Source organism: Rhinolophus sinicus, linkage group LG03, assembly GCF_036562045.2.
Source record: "Rhinolophus sinicus isolate RSC01 linkage group LG03, ASM3656204v1, whole genome shotgun sequence".
Taxonomy (NCBI): Eukaryota; Metazoa; Chordata; class Mammalia; order Chiroptera; family Rhinolophidae; genus Rhinolophus; species Rhinolophus sinicus.
Genome location: NC_133753.1, coordinates 101451674 through 101472280, shown reverse-complemented (window position 1 = coordinate 101472280; position 20607 = coordinate 101451674). Strand labels below are relative to the sequence as shown.

General features: G+C 54.0%; 1 protein-coding gene and 1 long non-coding RNA gene across 2 annotated transcripts; both read left to right on the top strand.

Annotated features, from left to right (window-relative positions):
* The first annotated feature begins 1448 nt into the window (after positions 1 to 1448).
* Positions 1449 to 4266, top strand: LOC109458772 (uroplakin-3b-like protein 1). Its single transcript, XM_019752688.2, is given in 7 exon segments — positions 1449 to 1484; positions 1486 to 1578; positions 1581 to 1782; positions 1954 to 2173; positions 2721 to 2797; positions 3057 to 3177; positions 4076 to 4266. Coding segments are annotated over 7 exon segments (858 nt in total). The 3' UTR covers positions 4185 to 4266.
* A 5247-nt stretch (positions 4267 to 9513) lies between these two features.
* On the top strand, positions 9514 to 15966 carry LOC141570650 (uncharacterized). Its single transcript, XR_012494909.1, has 2 exons — positions 9514 to 10013; positions 11348 to 15966. It is a non-coding gene; the product is annotated as an uncharacterized LOC141570650 (long non-coding RNA).
* The last annotated feature ends 4641 nt before the right edge of the window (positions 15967 to 20607 follow it).

Here is a 20607-nt window from a genome sequence, read left to right as displayed (position 1 = left end):
GACTCTCAGACAGACAGACGCTTGGACACTTGGACTGGCCATGGGGTTCAGTAGGGGACAGTCTGGGCTGCTGATGCCACCATTGCTGCTGCTGACCTGCCTCCAGCTGGGGATGGGCCTGGGTGAGTGAAGGGGAGTGGCAGGGGCTTCAGGAGGACAGACCCCACCTTCCCCAGCTGCCTCCCAAGCCCCAAATGTGGAGACTGGGTCCTGGGTGTGGCTGGAGAGACAGCCCACCAGAGAGGTCACAAGACAGACACCCCAAGTCAGGGGAGCAAGTAATACTTCCTTCTTCTCTTTGGGTTTCTCATCCCCATGCACTCTGAGCCCCCACCCAATTCTCACCAAGCGGCTCATCCCTTCCTGGCCCTGAGGAGAGGTTAAAACAAGTCTCCAAGAACAACTCCAAATGGAAGATCTCTGAGGGGGCTGCAGACATAGTTCACCATTGGCTCTTAAATTAGAGGGGCTTAGAGATACAGTCCCCCATCTCTGCGGCTCGACTCCTCTTCCCTCATTAAATAAACAGTAAGTACCTGCTGTGTGCAGTGTGCACTGGGCCTCAGCGACAGACCTGGGAGCTCAGAGAAGGGAGGGTCCCAGCTCGGAGCCTTGGGAGTTAAAGCAGAATTAAAAGGAAATGAATTGAATTGAACTGAACTGAACGGAAGGCAAGCGAGGGTTGTGGAGACGTGCATAAAAGCTCACCTCATTTTTCTCGGGCTCTCTGGTGTCTGGAGCTGAAGAGAGGAGCACTGCTCTCAAGGGACCCAGCGAGGGGTGGGGGCTCTGAGCTCCCCCACAGCAAGGCTGCACGAGCCCAGGGGGACCCGGGCTTCTTGTCCTCCCCAGCTGTCCCTGACCTTTCCCAGATGAGGTTGTGAGGGGCTGAGAAGGGGACAAGTTCCAGAAGGGGAAGGTGCCTTAGGGGGGGTTGGAAGGTGGCAGAGCACTGGGTGGGGAGGGGAAGGTGTAGGCTCTGAGCCAGGATACCACCCCCCTCCTGGTGGCCCACATCCGGGCCTGGGGTCTTGGTGCGGACCTTCCTGTGTCACCTCCCCGCTCCTCCCAAGCCATTCATTCCTCTCATCAAGCAAATCAATCTGGACCCTGTGGGTGGAGCTGGAGGGACTTGAGAAGTAGGTAAACTGAGGCCCAGGGAGTCAGAGCTCAAGGTCCCTGGGTATCAGTAGGATTCAGGCTCCTCCAAATCTGACTGTTACCCCAAAAGACCTGAGCCCCCTTCCCCAGAACAACTGTGCCTGCAGCTAGGGGGAGGGGCCTTCTGTGCCTCTAACGCTCTTCCCTGGGCCCTGCCCATCACACGGAAAGCCCAGTGCTCAGTTAGGGCAAGGCCGGATGGGCCTCCCCTTGACCTCCCACCGTGCCCCCCTAGTAGGCTCCCAAGGCAGGGGCAGGGCTGGACTCAGGCCACCCACCTATTCCCCATGGGCATGGAGTTGCCAGGGAGCCCTCCTGACTAATGCCTGATTGGAGATCCCAGGAAAAGCCCTAACTCCTCTCTCAGACTGGGCTCGCAGGGCAGGGCTGTGCCCTCCCGCTGCAGTCTGGGGTGTGGAGGCTTGGTTGTCCTGCTGAGCCTCTTCTCTCTGCTGCCCACCGGCCCAGAGCACATCAGCTACGTGCCCCAGCTCTCAAGTGCCACCCTGGCGGCGAAACTCACCCAGACCACCTTCACTTTGGAGCAGCCGCAGGGCCAGTTCAATCACCTCAACATCTCCGACTTTGACCCCATCTGGCTGGTGGTGGCCCGCAGCAACGGTGGGTGCCACGGGGGCCGGCCTCGGTTTTCCCTCTGTGAAATGGGCAGGGGGCGTGCGAGAGGAGGTGCTGCCAGGAATGTGGTGGGTGTGGAGGAGGGGTCTGGCCTGGCGGGACAGGCCGGACCCTGCCCATGTGGCCCCTGCTGTCTGACCCATATGCCACCCTCAGCTGCCCAGAACATCACTGCCCCACAGAGGGTGGAGGACTCTCCGGTCCCTGCCGACCTCCCCCAGAGGGGTTACTACCTCACGCTGATGGCCAACCGGGCGCTCTATCCAGGTGGCCAGCCTGGCAACCAGCTCCGGGTCCTCCGCGTTGGCAATGACACCAGATGCTCCCCAAAGACAAGGGGATGCAACCACCCCCTGCCGGGCCCAGGCCCCTACCGGTGAGCAGCTCTGCCAGACCCTGCTGTGGCCTGTGCCCAAACCTGAGCCCAGGGCAGCTCCCAGTTGGATGCCTGGGTTCCCCGCTCTAGTTATGCCATGGGAGGAGGCCAGGGTGAATTCTCCTGCCTTTCTTGAGCAGATAGCTCCTGACTCGAGCCCCTGCCCCCAAGGGCCATTTGGATGCCACAGGTGGTGTCTCCCCATCCAGGTGGGGCATGCCACAGGGAGGGACTGGCTCCCTGACCCATCTCCCCTCACTCAGAGCTTGATTCACTGATGTTCCATGCTGGGGCATCTAGTCCACTCCACACACATTTCCCAAGTGGAGACACTGAGACCCAGAGGGGGTTAGGGGTGCACCCAAGGTCATACAGCTGGGAAATGTCACAGCTGGGATTGGAGGCCCTGTGGGCGGGCTCCAAGGCCATGCTTTAAGCTCCCCCACCTGTCAGGCCCTGGGAATCAAGGGGACAGCCCGACAGGCACCAGGGCCCAAGCGTTCAGAACCCGGGGACCCCCACACCCAACGCTGGGTCTCCTGTTCAGAGTGAAGTTCCTGGTAATGAATGACAGAGGACCCTTGGCTGAGACAGAGTGGTCCAGTGAGACCCGTCTGCAGCAAGGTATGGGGCCAGATGAGCAGGCCACACATGACGGCTGGGGGTATGGAGGGCTCCTGAGGACTGGGGGTGGGCCACCCCAGTCACTCACAGTCATCATTACCATCCTGGGGTCTGTAGGTGCCCCTCCCCTGAAGGGGTGGGGATGGGGTGGGGTCTGGAGGCCCCCTTCTGGTTCCAGGTCCCCCTTCTCAGGTCAGATCAGATCTCTTCCCTCTCTGCATCCCCCCCCCACTTGTGGGCCCCTCCCCCTCCCCCGCAGCGGAGGCACTGCAGGCTACCCCCGGGCCACGGAGTGCAGGTGCACTGGTCATCATTGCCGTCCTGTCGGTCCTGCTGGCTGTCATCCTCACCGCCCTCCTCGCCCTGCTCATCTACACCTGGTATGTGGACAGGGCTTAGACCGCCCGGGCCCCTGGGAGAGGTGGGGTACCTGACCTGGGCCACCGGTAGTCCCTTCTCCTTCCCTCACTTCCACAGCAGCCCTCCGCCCAGGACCCCAGCCCAGCTCCCCCTTGCTAGCCATGAGGAGTGGGTTTCCCTGGAGGCCAGGCAGGGGTAACAATGATTGATCAAGGGATTCCCAAGGTTCCAGAACCTCTGAGCCTCTCCCTCCCTTGTCCCTCTGCCTGCCACTTGCCCACTAGGCCCACAATTTCTGAGCGGGCACCACCGCCCCCTGGTGGCAACAGCTGGAATTGTGAGTGGGGGCGGGACGCCCACTCATCCAGGTGGAGGTGAATTGCTTTTAGGCCAAGCACTGAGCTTTGCCTTAACTTGCCTTCAGAGGTCAAATACCGGGGCCTGGTGAAGACGGGGTGGCCACAAGGCCATCTAGAGCAAAGGGGAACCTGGTCCCTGGGTAGGATGTGGGGAGAAGGGAGAGGAAGAGGTGCTGGGGCAGGAGGGTTTTGGACAGCAGGGCAAGGCAGGGGCCTTGTTTCCCAGCTAAGGAAGTGGCTGAATCCTGAAGGCCAGAGGGAGCCAGCAGTGGGTTTTGATTAGGGGAGACAGGCAGATGATGTTTTAGAGGCATCCTGGGGTGTGGTGAGTGGAAGAGGGGAGCATGGAAGCTGGGTGATGACAAAGGGTTGGGCGAGGGGACCTGGTTTTGTGAGGTTTAGAAGAATAGCCAAGTCTCCTTTGGTTAACCCAGCCAGGCCAATGCAGCCTCAGTTTCTCCAGTGCTGCCTAGAGCTCCAAGCCCTGGGCCGGGGGGCTTTGATCAGGCCCTACGTTCATCATTCTCTCTCCCTCTCTCCTCTCTGTCCCCCACCCAAGCTATGACACCTGTGGGAGCACCCCCATTTCGGGACCAGGGGAGTCAGTGTTCATGAGAAGATATAACCCCCACCACATGTTTAGCCCTCCAGCTGTGAGGGGCTCCTGAGGGGCTCCAGGGGGCTCCCATCTGCCCTTCGACCTCCTCCCTGGTCCAGGCTGCAGAGCCTGGGCTGGGGGCCTGTCCTGACGCTTCCAGAGCTCAGAAATAAATGTTCCCAACACCCCCTTATATGTCTGTGTCATTGTACACCTGGACAGTCTCCCCATCCTGGTCCCCAGATCCTCTGAGTGGGGATAGAGGGTGGTTCTCAGGGCTGAGGCCCCGGGTCCTAGGCCAGCTGAGCCATCTAGGGCAGGGCAAGCCTCTCTTAGGGCCTCAGTGCCCCTATCTGCAAAATGAGGATGATGGCACTGCCCACTGGTGAAGCCAAAGCATGGAGGTGGACAGGCTCACCCTGCCCTGCATGTCTGACACTTGCTGCCTCCTCATCCCCAGCAGTGGACTTGTGGCCCCTCTCGCTAGCTGGCCTCGCCTCCTGGCTGGAGGACTTAGAGCAGTCTTCCTTCCCTTCCTCCGATTCCTGTACAAGAGGTGCAGTTTCTAAGCTGCACCCACCCCTGTGCTCACAGGGGCCTAGGGAGCAGGAAGTGCGTTTGAAACTCAGCTCCTAGAGAAACCTGGGCTCAGCCCAGAGCAGACACAGCACCAAACCTACCAGACACCCAGCATTTTCATCATCAGCTCCACTCCACCAGCCCTCACAGCATGAGGTGACTCAAGGTTCTGCCCTCAAGTTGCCCATCACTGTCGGGGAGGAGAGGGTTAGCACTACACACAAGAGTGGAGGGAATGCAGGCATCTGAGAACCAGATGAGGCTCGGGGGAGGCTTCCTGGGCAGGTGTGGCCTTGGAGAAAGGGCAGCACTGTGCCAAGTGGACACTGGAAGGGTGCCCAGGCAGGAGCAATAGCTTGTGCAAAGGCCCAGGAGCAATTGGGGTATAATGGCCAGGCCAGAAGGCGCCCTGTGCCAGGGGGAGGGCCTCCCCCGCTGGGACACGGGTCACGGAAGGGGGGCGCCGGCTGGCTTTCCAGGAGCCTGTCTCTGGGTGGTGCACATGGCCCTAATTGGTTTATTAGCCGGGTGCAGACACATCCTGCTCCTGCAGCGGAGGAAATGCTTACATGACCTTGGGAGAGGAGGGCCAACAGACTTCCAGCTTTTGCCTTGGTCTTTCCACAGCCTTTTCAGGCCAGCCACAAGCCCTGCACCTGGGGCTGTGTGACTGGGCAGACCATTCACCTTCTCTGAGCCTCAGTATCCCCTTATGTAAAAAGCGAAGGTTGAACTGGGTGATTCTAAGGCTTTGCATTCCACAAACCGACTCCCTGTGTGGGTCAGGCCCTGGCAGGAAACAGATGGCATACCATCTAGCAGGGCAATTGAGGGAGTTTACAAAGGTGTGGGAGGGGAACCAACAGGAGAGGGTGACCCAGTGCACTGCTGGGGCCACAAGGGCTGAAGGGAGGAAGTGGTGTTTCAGAGTCAGTGAACAGGAGCCATGGGCGAGGGTCTGCCTGGCAAAAGCAGGGGCTGTAGGTAGACGGACGCAGCCAGTAGAGGGAGCTAGTGAGTAAATACTCCAGCCTCTCTCCTGTCATCTAATCGCGCAATGGTTCCTCCACTGACCACACCAGGCCAGAAGCAGTAGGGCAGAGGGGTCTGGATGGTGTGGTCCACGTCCCAGCCTCCTGGACCTGGAGCGGGATAGAGAAGGGCCAAGAATGAACTTAGAGGGTACTATGATCTGTTTTTTACTCACAACACTTCTGACACCAAATCTGTGGGTTTTCTCACACCAATCAGTTCTCCAACCCTCCGGACACCACCGGGGGAGTCCTACAGTTGAATTCAGTTCTGACACGAACTACCTGGAGTTTCGCAGACCCCACAGCGAAAGGGCTCAGTCCCACAAGACTGCCCCCACTTCAGACGTTAGTTATAAGTAGAGGGTGCCCACACTTCCGTCTGACTTCGTGATAAATCAGGGATTCCCGTAACTGCCTCCTCAGTTTCAATAATTTGCTAGAACGGCTCACAGAACTCAGTTTACTGAGCATTAAGTATTTATGATAAAGGATTCGACTCAGGAACAGCAAAACAGAAGTGATGCATAGGGCAGGGGATGGGGACGGGGTGCACAGAGCTTCCATGCCCGCTCAGCGCACCGCTCTCCCAGCACCTCAGTGTGTTTACCCACCTGGAAGCTCTCCAAACCCCACCCTCTAGGTTCTTTATGAAGGGTCCATTATGCAGGCAAGGTTGATTAAATTATTGACCATTGGTGATTGAACTCAATTTCCAGTCCCTCTCCCTTCCCAGGAGATCATGGGGGTGGGGGTTGGGGCTGAAAGTTCCAACCCTCCAAACCCGTGGTTGGTTCCTCTGGAGACTAGCCTGCATCCAGAAGCTATCCAGGGGCTTGCCTCAGTAGCATAAACTCAGGTAGGTTGAAAAAGGCTCAACATGAATAACAAAAGATGCTACTCTCTTACTACTCAAAATTCCAAGGATTTTAGGAGTTCTGTGCCGAGAACCAGGGACAAAGACCAACTATATACAGTCATCCCCCCTTATCCACACGGGATACGTTCCAAGACTCCCAGTGGATACCTGAAACCAGGGATCCCTTGATATACTGTGTTCTTTCCCATACAGACATACCTATGATAAAGTTTAATTTATAAATTAGACATAATAAGAGATTAACAACAATAACTAATAATAAAATAGAACAATCGATCTGATAACTGACAGGACTACTATGTAACTAATGGGGGGTGTTGGGGGATATAATGTATACACTGAACAAAGAGATGATTCATATCCCGGGTGGGACAGAGTGGGACTTCATAATACTACTCAGAATGACACACAGTTTAGGGGGCGGCCGGATGGCTCAGTTGGTTAGAGTGCGAGCTCTCAACAACAGGGTTGCCAGTTCGATTCCCACATGGGCCAGTGAGCTGCACCCTCCACAGCTAGATTGAAGGACAATGACTTGGGGCTGATGGGTCCTGAAGAAGCACACTGTTCCCCAATAAAAAAATTTAAAAAGAATGACACAATTTATGAATTGTTTATTGTTGTGTCTGCTCGCTCGCTGGCCGTGAAAGAATTCACGAGTCAGATCGAAATATAAAAGATTTATTAAGGTAAGAGGAGGGTGGGCTGGGCAGAGTCTGCTGGAAACTACTGCAAACTACTGTGTTGAGTCTTTGTTTGGTCTCAAGTTTTATGTTTTCCTGTAGTTGGGGGAGGGGGATGGTGAGGTAAAGCTGGGTTTCGCAGACTTTGTGAAGGTTATGTAGATTTAAGTTGGAGCCAGGAGAGTGGATCCCATACAGATGCAAAACCTCTCCCAAGTCACAGAGCTAGCACTGGGCCTAAGTAAATAGAGACATTGAAACTAAATAGAAAATAGAAGCATAGTAAACATATAGGAACCAGAATCATTAAAAGGCAAAGAAAAGAAAGCTCTCAAAATGTCCCACGCTAAATTCACTTATTAATTTGAATTACACCAGAGGTCCAAATATCAAAAATAGAAGATTTAGTGACACCATACAATCCCCTGTCTTAACATTTATTTCTGGAATTTTCCATTTAATACTTTTGGACCGCAGTTGACTGTGGGTGACTAAAACCATAGGAATCAAAACGCGAATAAGGGGACACTACTGTATTTCTTCTTGTATCACAATATCACAGAGGGGCATAGGGCCCCTCCATGAGATCCTGTGGAAGCAGACCCTTCCTCACCATCCTAGTCTCCAGCCTGGAGAGAAAGGCTGGCAGATAACCATGGAGTCCTGTCCCAGACACAGGGCTGCCTGAGCTCAAGGTGGGCGTGTGCAGAGGGGACTCTGCAGGACTGATGCCTGAGTGTTGGATCCCTGGCTGCCTCTGACTGGATATCCCAGAGGCCCCTCAGGCAACCACACCACCCCCACAGCCAAACCTCGAGCTGCCTCCAGCCTCGTACCTCCTCCTGGTGTTGTGGTCCTCCCGGCCCCAAGGCAAATACTAGAGAAGACCCCATCATACACACTGGGGACATTGGATAGACACAGCCTGACCACAAAGACTTAAGCCACCTTCTTGGGACCTGCCTGTGCTGAGCGCAGAGCCCAACCTCGGGCTATGGGACAGCCAGCGTGGTTTGGGTGGGATTCTCCCCACCTGAATTCCCATCGGGACCTCAGCCAAGCCGGGGTTTGCTTCTCTGGGTTCTCCTGGGAGCCTGGTGGGGGAACACAGACCTCGGGTGTGGCCTCACCACCCCACTCAGCACTCCAGTGCTCAGGGGCACAAACCTGGGGAAAACAGACTCAGGACAATGGTCTTGAACCATGAAGTGACATCCAGTGGGCTGCACGTGACCTGATATCAGCTGGATAAATGGACAAATGGATGGGAGGAGGGGACCTGCTGCATCTCCTGCTGCCTCTTTCTGCCCCCCAATCTGTCTTCCTCTCTGTCTGCCTCTGTCTCTGTGTCTCTCTCTCTCTTACATTTCTTTGCCTCTTTCTTGCTCTGGTTCTTGTCTCTATTTTTAACTCCGACATGCCGTGGGAACTCATCTCACTTCCTAAGGGGAAGCCGTCTGAGCTGGCCCAGAGATGGGCACAGCCTTTTCCCAATAAACAAAAGATAAAATCAGAAAGCTGGTTCCAGGTTTGGGCCCAGTAGGATAACGGGGCAAAAATGAAGCAGAAGGAAAAGGGAGAAAGAGAATGTGCATCAGGGACAGGATGGGGGACCATTCAAAGCTCATAACTGCAAACTGGCAAGTACAGAGGGGGTCACCCCAGGCCCCCTCCCTCACTGACACTGCCCCCAACGCCCTTTGCAGCCTCCAGTAGTGCTGTGCTGTCTCCAAGCCCTGGCCCCCTCTCCAGACATCCAATTGTCCCCTGCAGCAAGAGCCCAGGTGGCCGAGTGGACTGTTGTAGAAAATCGGGCAGCTCCTCTCCCGTCCCTACAAGTGTGTATTTGCACCTGCTCTTAGGCATGGGACTTGGGGCTCTCCTGGGAACAAGGGCTCACAGACAAGAGTCTGAAGGGTCCAGTGGTGCCAGAAGCCAGCCAGGCAGGGGGGTCTATGAGGCCCCTTGAGAGGAAGCAATCAGCTGGTTCTGGAGTCTGTGCGACTGGCGACTTCTGGATCTGACCCCATCAGCCTAAGCTCCCTGGGGGAAATTCCACTTAGGGCATAAAAATGCCAGTCATGTGACCTGAGAGAGCCATTCTGTTGGGAGGCCCCTTCCTGAGAGGACAGTCCACGCCAAATGCAGGCTATTCCTGGGGTCCCCCTGGGGACAGGGGCTGGAATTCCTGCTTGCAGGGAGGTTTGAGCTGCCGAGACTCGAGACTCGGGCTCCAGGTTCCTGGGTCGGGGATGATGATTTGAGGGCTCACACATGCTGTTCCTTTTGCTCTCCTGCTGCTGTCCCCGCCTCCTGTCCCCTTCACCTAGAGCCTACATCCTCCTGGTCCTTCACACTCAGCTCAAATGTCATTTTCTCCTTGTGGTCACCTGTGACTCCTCCCACTGCGAGTTATTTGTCCCCAAGGACAAATCTCAAGGACTCCAAGAATATCTCCCAGATGCCCACAAATCTGGCTCTCCATCCATTCCTAAGGGGGTGAAGGGACTGAGAGAGACAGATGGGGAGCAGCAGAAACAGAAATGGGGACTCAGCCACTTCTGGTTACTCCAACCCAACCCAAGGAAAGCCACTCACAGAAGACATGGCGATTCAGCAGGGCTGAGCCCTGCACAGCACTTACTGGGCGCAGGCACTGGCCTGAACAATTCACTTGTGAATACTGAAATCCTCGGGCAAGCCCGTCATTAGCCTCACGAAGCCTGGTAAGTGCCCCCAGGGTAGGAAACACAGGGGACCAGAACCCAACTGGGGAAGGGGGTCAGGGAAGGGTCTCCGAGCTTGACTGGAGGGTAGGGGGCTGCAGGGCCCTCGGTAGGAAGACAGGGATGCCCAGTTCTCACACCCCTGCCCCCGATCTGGGCAGCAGCCCCGGGGGTCCTCTCACCCCCCCCACTCCCGCCCCCAGCTTCCTCAGCAGGAGGATGAGGCAGGGCGTTTCTACTCATTTCTGGACGGTTCAAAAGGTTAATGAGGGCAAAGCACGTAACACCATTCAGGGGGATGAACTTCTGGGAAGCGAGGAACCTGGGTCTGGGCTGAGGGCCAAGGGTGGGGTGGGCGACAGCACCTCTGGTCACGGAGCCTGCCTGCCTGCTGGACTTGACCTCTCTGACCAGCCACCGGCCCCAGAGAAGTCTCTGAGAATGTCAGCGACATTGGATGGAAGCCCTCTGTGCCTTGACAGGGCAGGGGACCCCTTCCTTCACACCGTGGGCCTGCTCCAGCCTGGGCAGTTTGGGGAGGGTGTGGCCACCATGGCTTTGGTTGTCTCTAACTGGCCTGACCTGCCTCTAAGACTCAATTGGCCAGGATGGAGGGAAGAACACGTCCTGAATCCCTCCTGGACGCTGGAGGGATACTGGGGCCGTGCTAAGGCCCCCAAGAGTTATAAAGCTGCCCCTATGCTCAAGCAGAGAAGAGACTGGGCCTGCATCTCCAGGCTCAGGCCCCGGAGTGGGGACATGTGTCTCTGGGCTGTTCTCTCCCTCCCCACCTTTCTGGGAGTCCCCGGCTGCCTGTTATCCGCCCCCGGGCTGCCATGTAGGCACTGGCGGCAGGAGAAGCTTGGCCACACTGCCTGTCCTATGGGGAGAGGGTGGCTAGGACAGAAGGACAGATGCCAAGTAGACAGATCTCTCAGCCTGCAGGAAGAAAGTTCTGTGTCCCCTTAGGGAACAGAGCCCTCTCCCCTTGCTGACCAGCCCAGTGGGCCCTTCAGCTGTGAGAGGGGGCCCTGGGCACGCAGGGGTGGCAGGAGTGAGGTCAGGATGGCTGCCCTGCCAAACAAGGCTGAGGAATCTGGAATTTCCACTCCTGGGCCGCTGGAGGGAGGTGGAGGAGAGACCTGGTGGGCCCACTGGGGAGATGGAGGGGACAGGTGTGAAAGGTTCAGGGAGGACGATAAGAATTGACCTGCTTAGGACTCAGGGTTCTTATGTCCACCCAAGTTCTGCTCATGAGTATTTCCCCCAGAGAAGTGAGTGCACGTGTTCACCAGAAGACATATGCAAGAACACATGTCTTATTCCGGACGCAGTGCAGGTGCCCACCCAGGAATGAAGGGATCAGCAAACCGCGGAGGGAACTGCCTCCACACTGTAGAATACATTCAGCAACAAAGAAGAATGGGCTGATGACACACGCAGCAACGTGGGGGGTCCCGGCCAGTACTACGCCGAGGAGAAGCGTGGCACAGAGGACGACATGGGCATACCTCACTTTTTTGTGCTTCACAGATATTGTGGGGTTTTTTTTTGCAAATTGAAGGTTTGTGACAACTCTGCATCAAGCAAGCCTATCAGCAGCATTTTTCCAATATGCTCAGATCATGATTAGCATTCTTTAGCAGTAAAGTATTTTTTAATTAAGGTATGTGCATTTTTAAGACAGTGCTATTGCATACTTGATAGACTACAATATAGTGTAACATAACTTTCATCTGCACTAGGAGACAAAGAATTCATGTGACTTGCTTTATAGTGATACTCGCTTTATTTCGGTCTCCTGGAACTGACCCTACAATCTCTCTGAGGTATGCCTGTATGCGGTATGATTCCATCCATCTAGAGAGCAAAAGCAGGCCAGACTAACCGGTGGTGATCAAGGCAGGAGACAGTGTATCCCTGGGGGTGGCAGTGACTGGCCTGGGGCACGAGGGAGGCTGCTGGGGGCTGGGAACATTCTATACTTTGATTTGGGTGATGGCTACCCAGGTGTATGCATGTGTAAAAATTCAACAAGCTGTTCATTTAAGATTCCAGTTTTAGTGGAAGTAAAGAAGTCCATGTTTATTCAGCAAGTATCTGCGGAGCACCTGCTGTATGCCACTGCAGCCACAGCTGAGAATGTGGGGAGCCGTCGGCCTGGTCCCCCTGCACTGCCCACGCTGTCAACATGGCTGCCCCTCACTCAGGCACTGGCCAGAGAGACACGGGTGAGAAAGAAACTGTGTGGTGTCGCATCCAGCATGACGAGGGTTGGGGGGACGGAGAAGGGTGGTGCAGGGTTAAGAAAAGACAGTAGCCACAAATAGAATGCAAGCGGCGGGGGGGACAGTCTCAGGGACTGAACCCCAAATAGGGCCAACATGTAGTTTTTATAGGTAAACTTCTAAAGAAGTAATGATTGTTTATCTCAAAATCTGTGTGTTCCGTAGCCTGCTGGCTGTCTTTCCAAAAGTTCCCATTGTGTTCTAGCCTGGACTTTGCCTTCACACACGCACATCTCCAAGGAATCCACTGAAGGGGAGGGACTGAAATAATTCCATCGGGTCTCAGTTTGCTGAGACTTCCCCTCAAAGGAGCTTTTCCTATATCTCTCCATCGGGCCTCAGTTTGCTGAGGCACTCCCTTGTGAAATTCTTGGAAGATCGCGGGGAACAGACGGTTTGGCAGCTGTAAGGCAACAGTGTGGGGTCCAGTCGCACAGAAGCTCTCAGGCAGAGCAGAAGCAGAAATGCTAGGAGGGGTGGGTGGCTAGGGCAGGGGGCCCCAGTGATCTGAGGGCTAGGCTGCACGCAGAGGCTGGGTGCCCAAGCACCCACAGTGCACCAGGATCTGAGAAAGCAGAGGACAGGGTGCCAGCGGAGGGGAGTGCTTGCCCAGAGGGGCTGAAGGGTGTGCAAAAGCTCTCTGAGCTGCAGCAGGCTGAGCACCAGGAGTGCCTCTGCCTCCTACCCCACCCATCCATCCTGACGGTTCCATCCTTCACCCTAAGGCTCCTGGTTCGTGTCAGCCTAGCCAGGGTCCTGTCCTGAGCTGGAGCAGGGAGGCTGTGGCGCCAGAAGCCATGACAGGTTTATGTTGCGGCTGCAGCTGCACTGGCCCCACACCAAGTCCCAGGTCTGGCACACATACTACATCCTTCTATCCTTGGAGCCAGGAGAGGCCTGGCCAGGCCCTGGAGGCCAAGGTCTTCTTGGAATCATGCTGCTTCCCCCAGCCTTGGACCATCTCTGCTCAGGGGCTGCCCTGAGAGCTGTGTCCCTTTTCCCCTACTTCCCAGCCCCAGTCCTACTCCGTCAAGGCCAGCCTGGTGCCACCTCTTCCAGGAAGCCCTCTCCCTGGGAAGGGTGTGTACTTGGTTGTGCCTGAAGTCCCTGGCAGAGACCTGGACCCAGCCTTCAGCATGCAGATGACACTCAGGACTTCCGGTTTTTCATTGACCTTACCATGCCTCAGTTTCCCACTTTGGGAAGGGTCAGTTTTCACCCATAGAGGCTGGGACTGAAGGAGTTAAGTGACTGAAGCTCTGGGAAGGCCCCAGAGAAAGGCACCACTAAGCTCCCTCCTGGCAGTCATGGCCTGCACTGTGGGGACCCCCGTGCCCATAGGGAACCTGTCACCAGCCCTGTGCCCACCTCTGCCAGCCTTGTCTTCTTCCAAGACCACTGTCAGCCACCTTGAGGATGCAGAAGGACCTGAGACCTGTTTCCATTCCATCCACCTATAAGGGGTCCCTGGGGAGAATTGGGGAGCAAAATTCCCCTTCCCTCTGTCCCCACCTCGGTCCAGGGTCTCGGAGCAGTCCCCTCCGTCTCTGTTCTCTCTCTCTCCTTCTGACTATCTCCATCAGTTTCTCTGTCTTTCTCTCTGAGCAGGGTCTGTCTGTCTGTCCTCCCAGGGAGGTTAGGGGCTGTGCTAGGAGTGAACTACTTTGTCAAAGTGACTATGCAGCTCCTTTCCTATAAAGCAGACACGACACCAGCATTTAGTCCAGAGTTGTGGTGACATCCACGGCCATGAGGCTTGGCCCAGGAGTGGCAGCAGCTGGCTCAGTGGTTTCCCCACCCACAAAGGGAAGGATAAAAACAGCCCCAGGCTCCTGCAAGGACTGAGCCGATGTCCCCAAAGTGCTTAATACGTGATGGTGCCTCCTGGGGTCTGGTGACATCAGCACGCTCTATTCACAGCTACGCTGTGGGGTGCAGCCACCATTGCCCCACTTTGCAGATTAGGCAAAGGAGGCCCAGAAGGCCCCCAGTCACTCGGCATGTGCTGTCACTATAGGAGTGGAGTCAGCATGTGACCTCAACATTCTGGTTCCAGGGCCTCTCCGCTGTGGGCCTCGGTTTTTAAATTGTATTTAATGCTATTTGCCTAAGTGGAATGGATGGGGGTTTCAGGATTGGTGGAGCACGGGGAAGCTGGGGACAGAACCCAGCCTGGCCTGTGAATGCCTCTCGGCCTGCCCCTTCCAGGCTCCCGACAATAGGCGAGTTCAGATTTGTTGGCACACTGCTGTCACTCAGCCTGCTGGCCAGGACTTCCTGTGGCCTTGGGTTTAGTTCAGACTCCCAACATTTGCAGGTCCATAGCTGGGCCTCTGACCTTCATGTGAGGGCTGCCCTAGCCACCGCAGCACGGCCCCCCAGCTCCCTATTTCCTGTTCCTTCTGATCCACATTCTCAAGCTTTCCCTCCTACTCACAGTAGTGCTTTCGCGGCCCCATTCTCCTCTGTCCTGTCTCCTCCCAGAAGTCCTCTCTTGAGCCTCTGACAGGATAGGCACCGGCAGCCACTGTCTGATGGGGCGTGGATGAAAGGATGGCATGAGAAAACCTTTCCTCTGGGCACTTTTCCCGTGGGGGCCCAGTGGGTGTGGGGCCTCCAGCTCATTAAAATCCTTGAGGTGGGGGCGGGCGGGAAGGCATTGGCTCCAAAATATTAAAACCACAAAGTGTTTAAAAATAGTAAATGTTTACTTAATATCTTAAGTATCTTCTAAATGTAACACTTTTAGAAATGGTGACATCCACTTCAGCTTCATCCATCTTTAAATTTAGTGTTTTAAAGCGTGTCAGTGTGTGTCACAATTTGTAGGTCACGTTTTCTTACTTTGGAAGAATCCGCAACCTTCCAAGAATGCATGGTGTTTGTAGAGAAATCAAGGCCAGCAGCAAATCAAATCAGTTACTTGTATCCAACCAGCTTCAAAAGCTAAGTTATAAAATTCTTTTGAAATACTTTTTTAACAGCCAAAAAATACATATAAAGTTGAGATATATTTGCATTTTTTTATTGTGATAAAAAACATAATATAAAATTTACCATCTTAACCATTTTTAAGTGTAGACTTCGGCAGTGTCATCTATTGTTGCACAACCGAGCTCCAGAGCTTTTTCATCTTGCAAACCTGAAAGCCTATACCCATTAAATAACAACTCTCCATTCTCCCTCCCTCAGGCTAGAACCCTGGCAACCACCATTCTACTTTCTATTTTTAAGAGTTTGACCACTCTAGATGTCTCCTATAAGTGGAATCAGGCAACATTTGTCTTTTTGTGACTGGCTTATTTCACATAGCATAATGTCCTTAAGGTTATTTCATGTTATAGCGTATCACAGTATTTCCTTCTTTATTAAGGCTAAGTAGCATTCGTGTGTGTGTGTGTGTGTGTGTGTGTGTGTGTGTGTGTTACAATTTCTTTACCCATTCTACCTCTTGGCTACTGTGAAAAATGCCACAATGAACATGAGTGTGAAAATATCTCTTTAAAACCCTGTTTTCAATTCTTTTGGACATATACTCAGAAGTGGGATTGATAATTCTGTTTTTATTTTTTGAGGAACAAGATATGGCTGTATTTTTATTTATTTATTTCCAGTTTTATTGAGATATAACTGACATATAAATTGTATTAGTTTTTTTATTTTAAGAGTGTGACGTGCTCTGATTTCTTTTTTTTTTTTTTTAATTTGGGGAAGGGGTACAGGACTTTATTGGGGAACAGTGGGTACTTCCAGGACTTTTTCCAAGTCAAGTTGTTGTCCTTTCAATCTTAGCTGTGGAGGGCGCAGCTCACAGTGGCCCATGTGGGGATCGAACCGGCAACCTTGTTATTAGAGCACTGTTTCTCTAACCAACTGAGCTAACCGGCCACCCCTTTTATGACTACTTTGATATAAAGATGAATACAATCCAGGGTGAATTCATTGTTACATATTCATTACTACTATATTCATTACTTCTTCTGATTCTAAAAGAAATAACATTTTTGTGGGTCCCTAAAAATATTGTATGGGCAGGGATATGCTATTCAACTGGCCACGCGGGTGAGGGGCACATTAAGTTCAGGGTGGCAAGGAGATCCATATGCTAACACTTCAAAATGTCAACCCCCTGCATTTCCAGCACTCAAGTGCCCCACTGTCACTCCTCTGCTCAAACCTTGTGCAGGAAAAGGTCCAAGCTCTGTCCCCCCAGTCAAGGTCCTTCATTGGCTGGTTCCTATCTGCTTTTCTGGTCTCATGTACTGTAAGCTTTCAACAGCTCCCTCTTGGATGTTTCCAGAACACCCAGTCTTCATCACACCTGCACACCTTTGACCAGGCTGCTCCTGCTTTGACCACATCATACATATCTGTGCATCCTTCCAGATCCAGCTCCAATGTCCCTTCCACTTTGAAAACCCCTCCCTCCTTCCTTGCTAGTCCTCATTCATTTCTCTGCTCCAGCACTTACTCTTCCTGCTACCTCCACATCTTCCCTTCAACTGTGAACCCCTTGAAGGCAGAGACCATAGCGGGGTTTTCTCTGGATCCCCAGTGCCAGCACAGGGCCTGATGCACAGCAGGTACTCAACGAATGTGGAATACATAAGCAGATGCCTGAGTGAACGAATGAACGAGAAGATAGGAAATGAAGCCAGGAGCCTGCTTAGCAAAGGGATCCCCTCTGTAGACCCCCCAATAAATGGAGGGTCTGGGCCAGTGGTGGAGCCGGGGCTGAGCTCGCCTCCTAGCTCTGCCCTCTGACTCACCCCCTCCCCAGAGGCTGGTTTCTGGGAATGTGCTGGAAGCTTGGCTCGCCTCCCTGGCTGAATCCTCTGTGTTGACCATGTTCTGCCCCAGGAGTCCCGGTGCTCAAAGGCTGTGCTCCCAGGCACACGGCCATGAATGGGCTGTGCCGAGGGAGGGGCCTCGTGTGTCAGCGGGGATGCAGTGGGGAACAGCCGTCTGATCTGAGACCCACTGGTAGCCCCCAGGGAGCCTCCTCCTTCCTTCTGAAGTGGAGTGTGCTTCAGAATGCTGGGCACATCACGGGAATCTCAGGGAAATAGGGGTGACAGTACCTACCTCACAAGTTGTCATGAGAACCAAATAAGAAAACTACGTGGGTACCTGAAGTCCAGGGTCATCTAGTGGGCATTAGATGTCATCTGGGGTGCAACATGGAGAAACTCAAGACCCTGCAGTGAATCCTGTCACTCTAGAATGCCCGCACCTGAACCCCTTTCCTCTGCCCAGGGCCCTCCTCCCTCCCCCCAACCCCTCTTCTGAGGTAGGCCCCTCCCACACAGGTGCTGACAATCCTGTCACTGGTTTTCCCAGCCTCATGGGAATGAGGGGGGAGGCAGTAGTCCGGCAGTTATAGAGGCAGCAACCGGTGTCCAGTGTGGGCATGAGATGAGGGGTCTGTCGGGGGCTGACAGGGAGGTGTCTGCATGCCAGGGAGGCTCCCTGGCATGTGATTTGGGGCATTGCTTCTGGCTGGGTGTGGCCTTTGGGCCTGGTTCTGTGGCCATCCCAGAAAATCAGTGACACACTCTTTCTGTTTAAATTAGTCGGAGCTGATTTCTGTTGTTTAGAACCAGAAACCAGGGAAATGTGGCCCAACAAGGCTAAGGGGATTGTGGGTGGCATCCCTAAAGGTCTAGTGCCCAGAAGAAGGGAGGGTTTACTCTGTTTGTGTCTGCTTGGTGCAGCATAAAGCACAGCAGGGAGGCCCGGGCCCCAGCCTCACTCTGGAAGCTACTACTCTCCAGGAGGACCCATTACAAAGTGAAGGCTCTTTAGGGGACAATGAGCAGGTCAGTGTGGGGTCTAGAACTCGGTGCATACACCTCTCTGTCAGCCCTGGCCACAGAGGCCTCATCTCAGGCCCACACTGGACAGGGGTTACTGCCTCTATAACTGCCGGACTACTGCCTCCCCCCTCATTCCCATGAGGCTGGGAAAACCGGTGACAGCATTGTCAGCACCTGTGTGGGAGGGGCCTACCTCAGAAGAGGGGGTGGGGGAGAGAGGAGGGCCCTGGGCAGAGGAAAGGGGTTCAGGTGCTGGGCATTCCAGAGCGACAGGATTCACTGCAGGGTCTTGAGTTTCTCCATGTTGCACCCCAGATGACATCTAATGCCCCTGGACTTCAGGCACCCATGTAGTTTCCTTATTTGGTTCTCATGACAACTTGTAAGGCAGGTACTGTCACCCCTATTTCCCTGAGATTCCCGTGATGTGCCCAGCATTCTGAAGCACACTCCACTTCAGAAGGAAGGAGGAGGCTCCCTGGGGGCTACCAGTGGGTCTCAGATCAGACGCCTGTTCCCCACTGCATCCCCACTGACAAACGAGGCCCCTCCCTCTGCTAACATGGAGCTTGGAGCTGAGTGGGCTGAGGGCTCTGGGAAGAACAGCCATGGTTTAGGCCCCAAGGACCACTCTGAACTCAGTGGGGTGGGGGTCCAGGCCTTGCTCACAGATGGAATAGTTTGAAGATGGACAGAGCTGCCTTTGGAAGAGGTGAGCTCCCAAGCACTGGAGGTGAGCAAGGATTGCGTCTTAACGTGGGCTTCCCTGGGTTGGCCTTGGGGTGTGTGTCTCCAAACTAGGTGAAGGGATTAGCCTGCAGCAATACCCAAACACTAGACTTTTGGTAGAGGCCCTCCCTGTTTATTACCCATCAATCAGGCCTCAGTAGCAGCCGACAGTCAGGCGGAATGAGCCCTCAATCTACAAAGCAGCTAACAAAGCGTCTTCTTACTCCCCAGGTGGCCTGGCCCAAACCCAAGGGTGGAGGATGGGTGGGAGGGAGACATACCTGAAGGACCACAAGGCAGAGGGGCCAAATCTTAGTAACCAAGGATGACTGATAACGGCCCTGATAAACCACCTTAATAAAACAGCCCTAAGTACCCTGAAAAACCATTGTTTTCCCATTGCTTAGATGATGATCACAGATTGCTGAGGACGTGGGGGAAATGGGGGAGCTGGCACACTTCTGTATGTGGGTGGCTGTGTACACTGAAACCACCACTGCAGCAGGAAATTCGGCAAATCCTACAGAAGTCCCTCGCACGCATCTCCTGGCCCAGAGAGTCCATTTCCTGGAATTTATCCTTAGTTATATGCACTCACATGCAAAATGATGTGTGAGCTGTGCTATTGTTTGGTGAAAGCAAATGATGGCAACAACCTGCCCACCCACTAACAGGTGACCCATCCAAGAATGATGGTACGTCCACATGACGGAAAACTGGGCAAGTGGCAAAGACCATGAGGGTGCTTTTTACACACAGATATGCACAGCTCTCCAAGATAAAATAAGCGAAACTGTAAGTGCAACCAGCAAGCTACTATTTGTGTATAAAAGAAAATATATATCTACTGACACACTGTAGTCAGTCTATCTCCAGGAGGCACAGGAACCAGGAATAATGGATACCTCGGAGGAGGAAATTTGTGTGGCTGGGAGTGATGAGAGACTGACTTTTCATTGTAAACCTTCAATATCTTTTGAATTTGCTGAAATGTGCATGTAGTGTATAAAGAACAAAATAGAAAAAGAAAACAATGTAACAGAAAATAGAACCTGTGCTAGCTACCCCTCCCCCGCCTCAGAATGTCTCCTGGGTTCCTCCGGCAGGTGTCGATGCTCCCACGAAATGGAACCAGCTCACTGAAATTCAGGAAGCTGCCCAGCATCACCCAGCTGGGAGTTGTGGAGCTGGTTCTGGGCCGCACGTCCGCAGTCATGCTTGGGGCAATGCCCTCCTGGGAAGCCAGCTGCCCAGTGCCAGTTACCTCTGTGCCAGCCCCAGGGCTGTGACCTGCAGATCTGGGAGGGAACCACAAAGGGAGACAATCTACCAAGATGCTAACAAAACGTTTTCTTACTCCTCAGGTGGGCAGGCCCAAACACAAGGGTGGGAGTTGGGAGGGAACATGCCAGGCAGAGGAGGCAAATCTCAGTAACCAAGGATGACCGATAATAACCCTGATAAACCACCTTTAAAAAAAAATAGCCCTAAGTACCTGAGAAACCTAGAAACTCAGCTCTTAGGAGAAAGATGGTGACCCAGTGGAATGGCAGTGGTCGTGGAGTCCTGGGGAGGCCAGCTCAACTTGGCCTGGGGCCCAGCTGTGTGACCTCCAGCAAGTAATTTCCCCTCTGTGTACCTGAGTGCCTCCTCCAGGTTCTCACTGTGGGGGATGTAGGAGGCATAGTGAGGTAGTAACTGAGAAAGCCCCTTCCTCCGAAGGAGGTTCTCAAAAATAATCCAAATCTTTCAGGCTCGAAT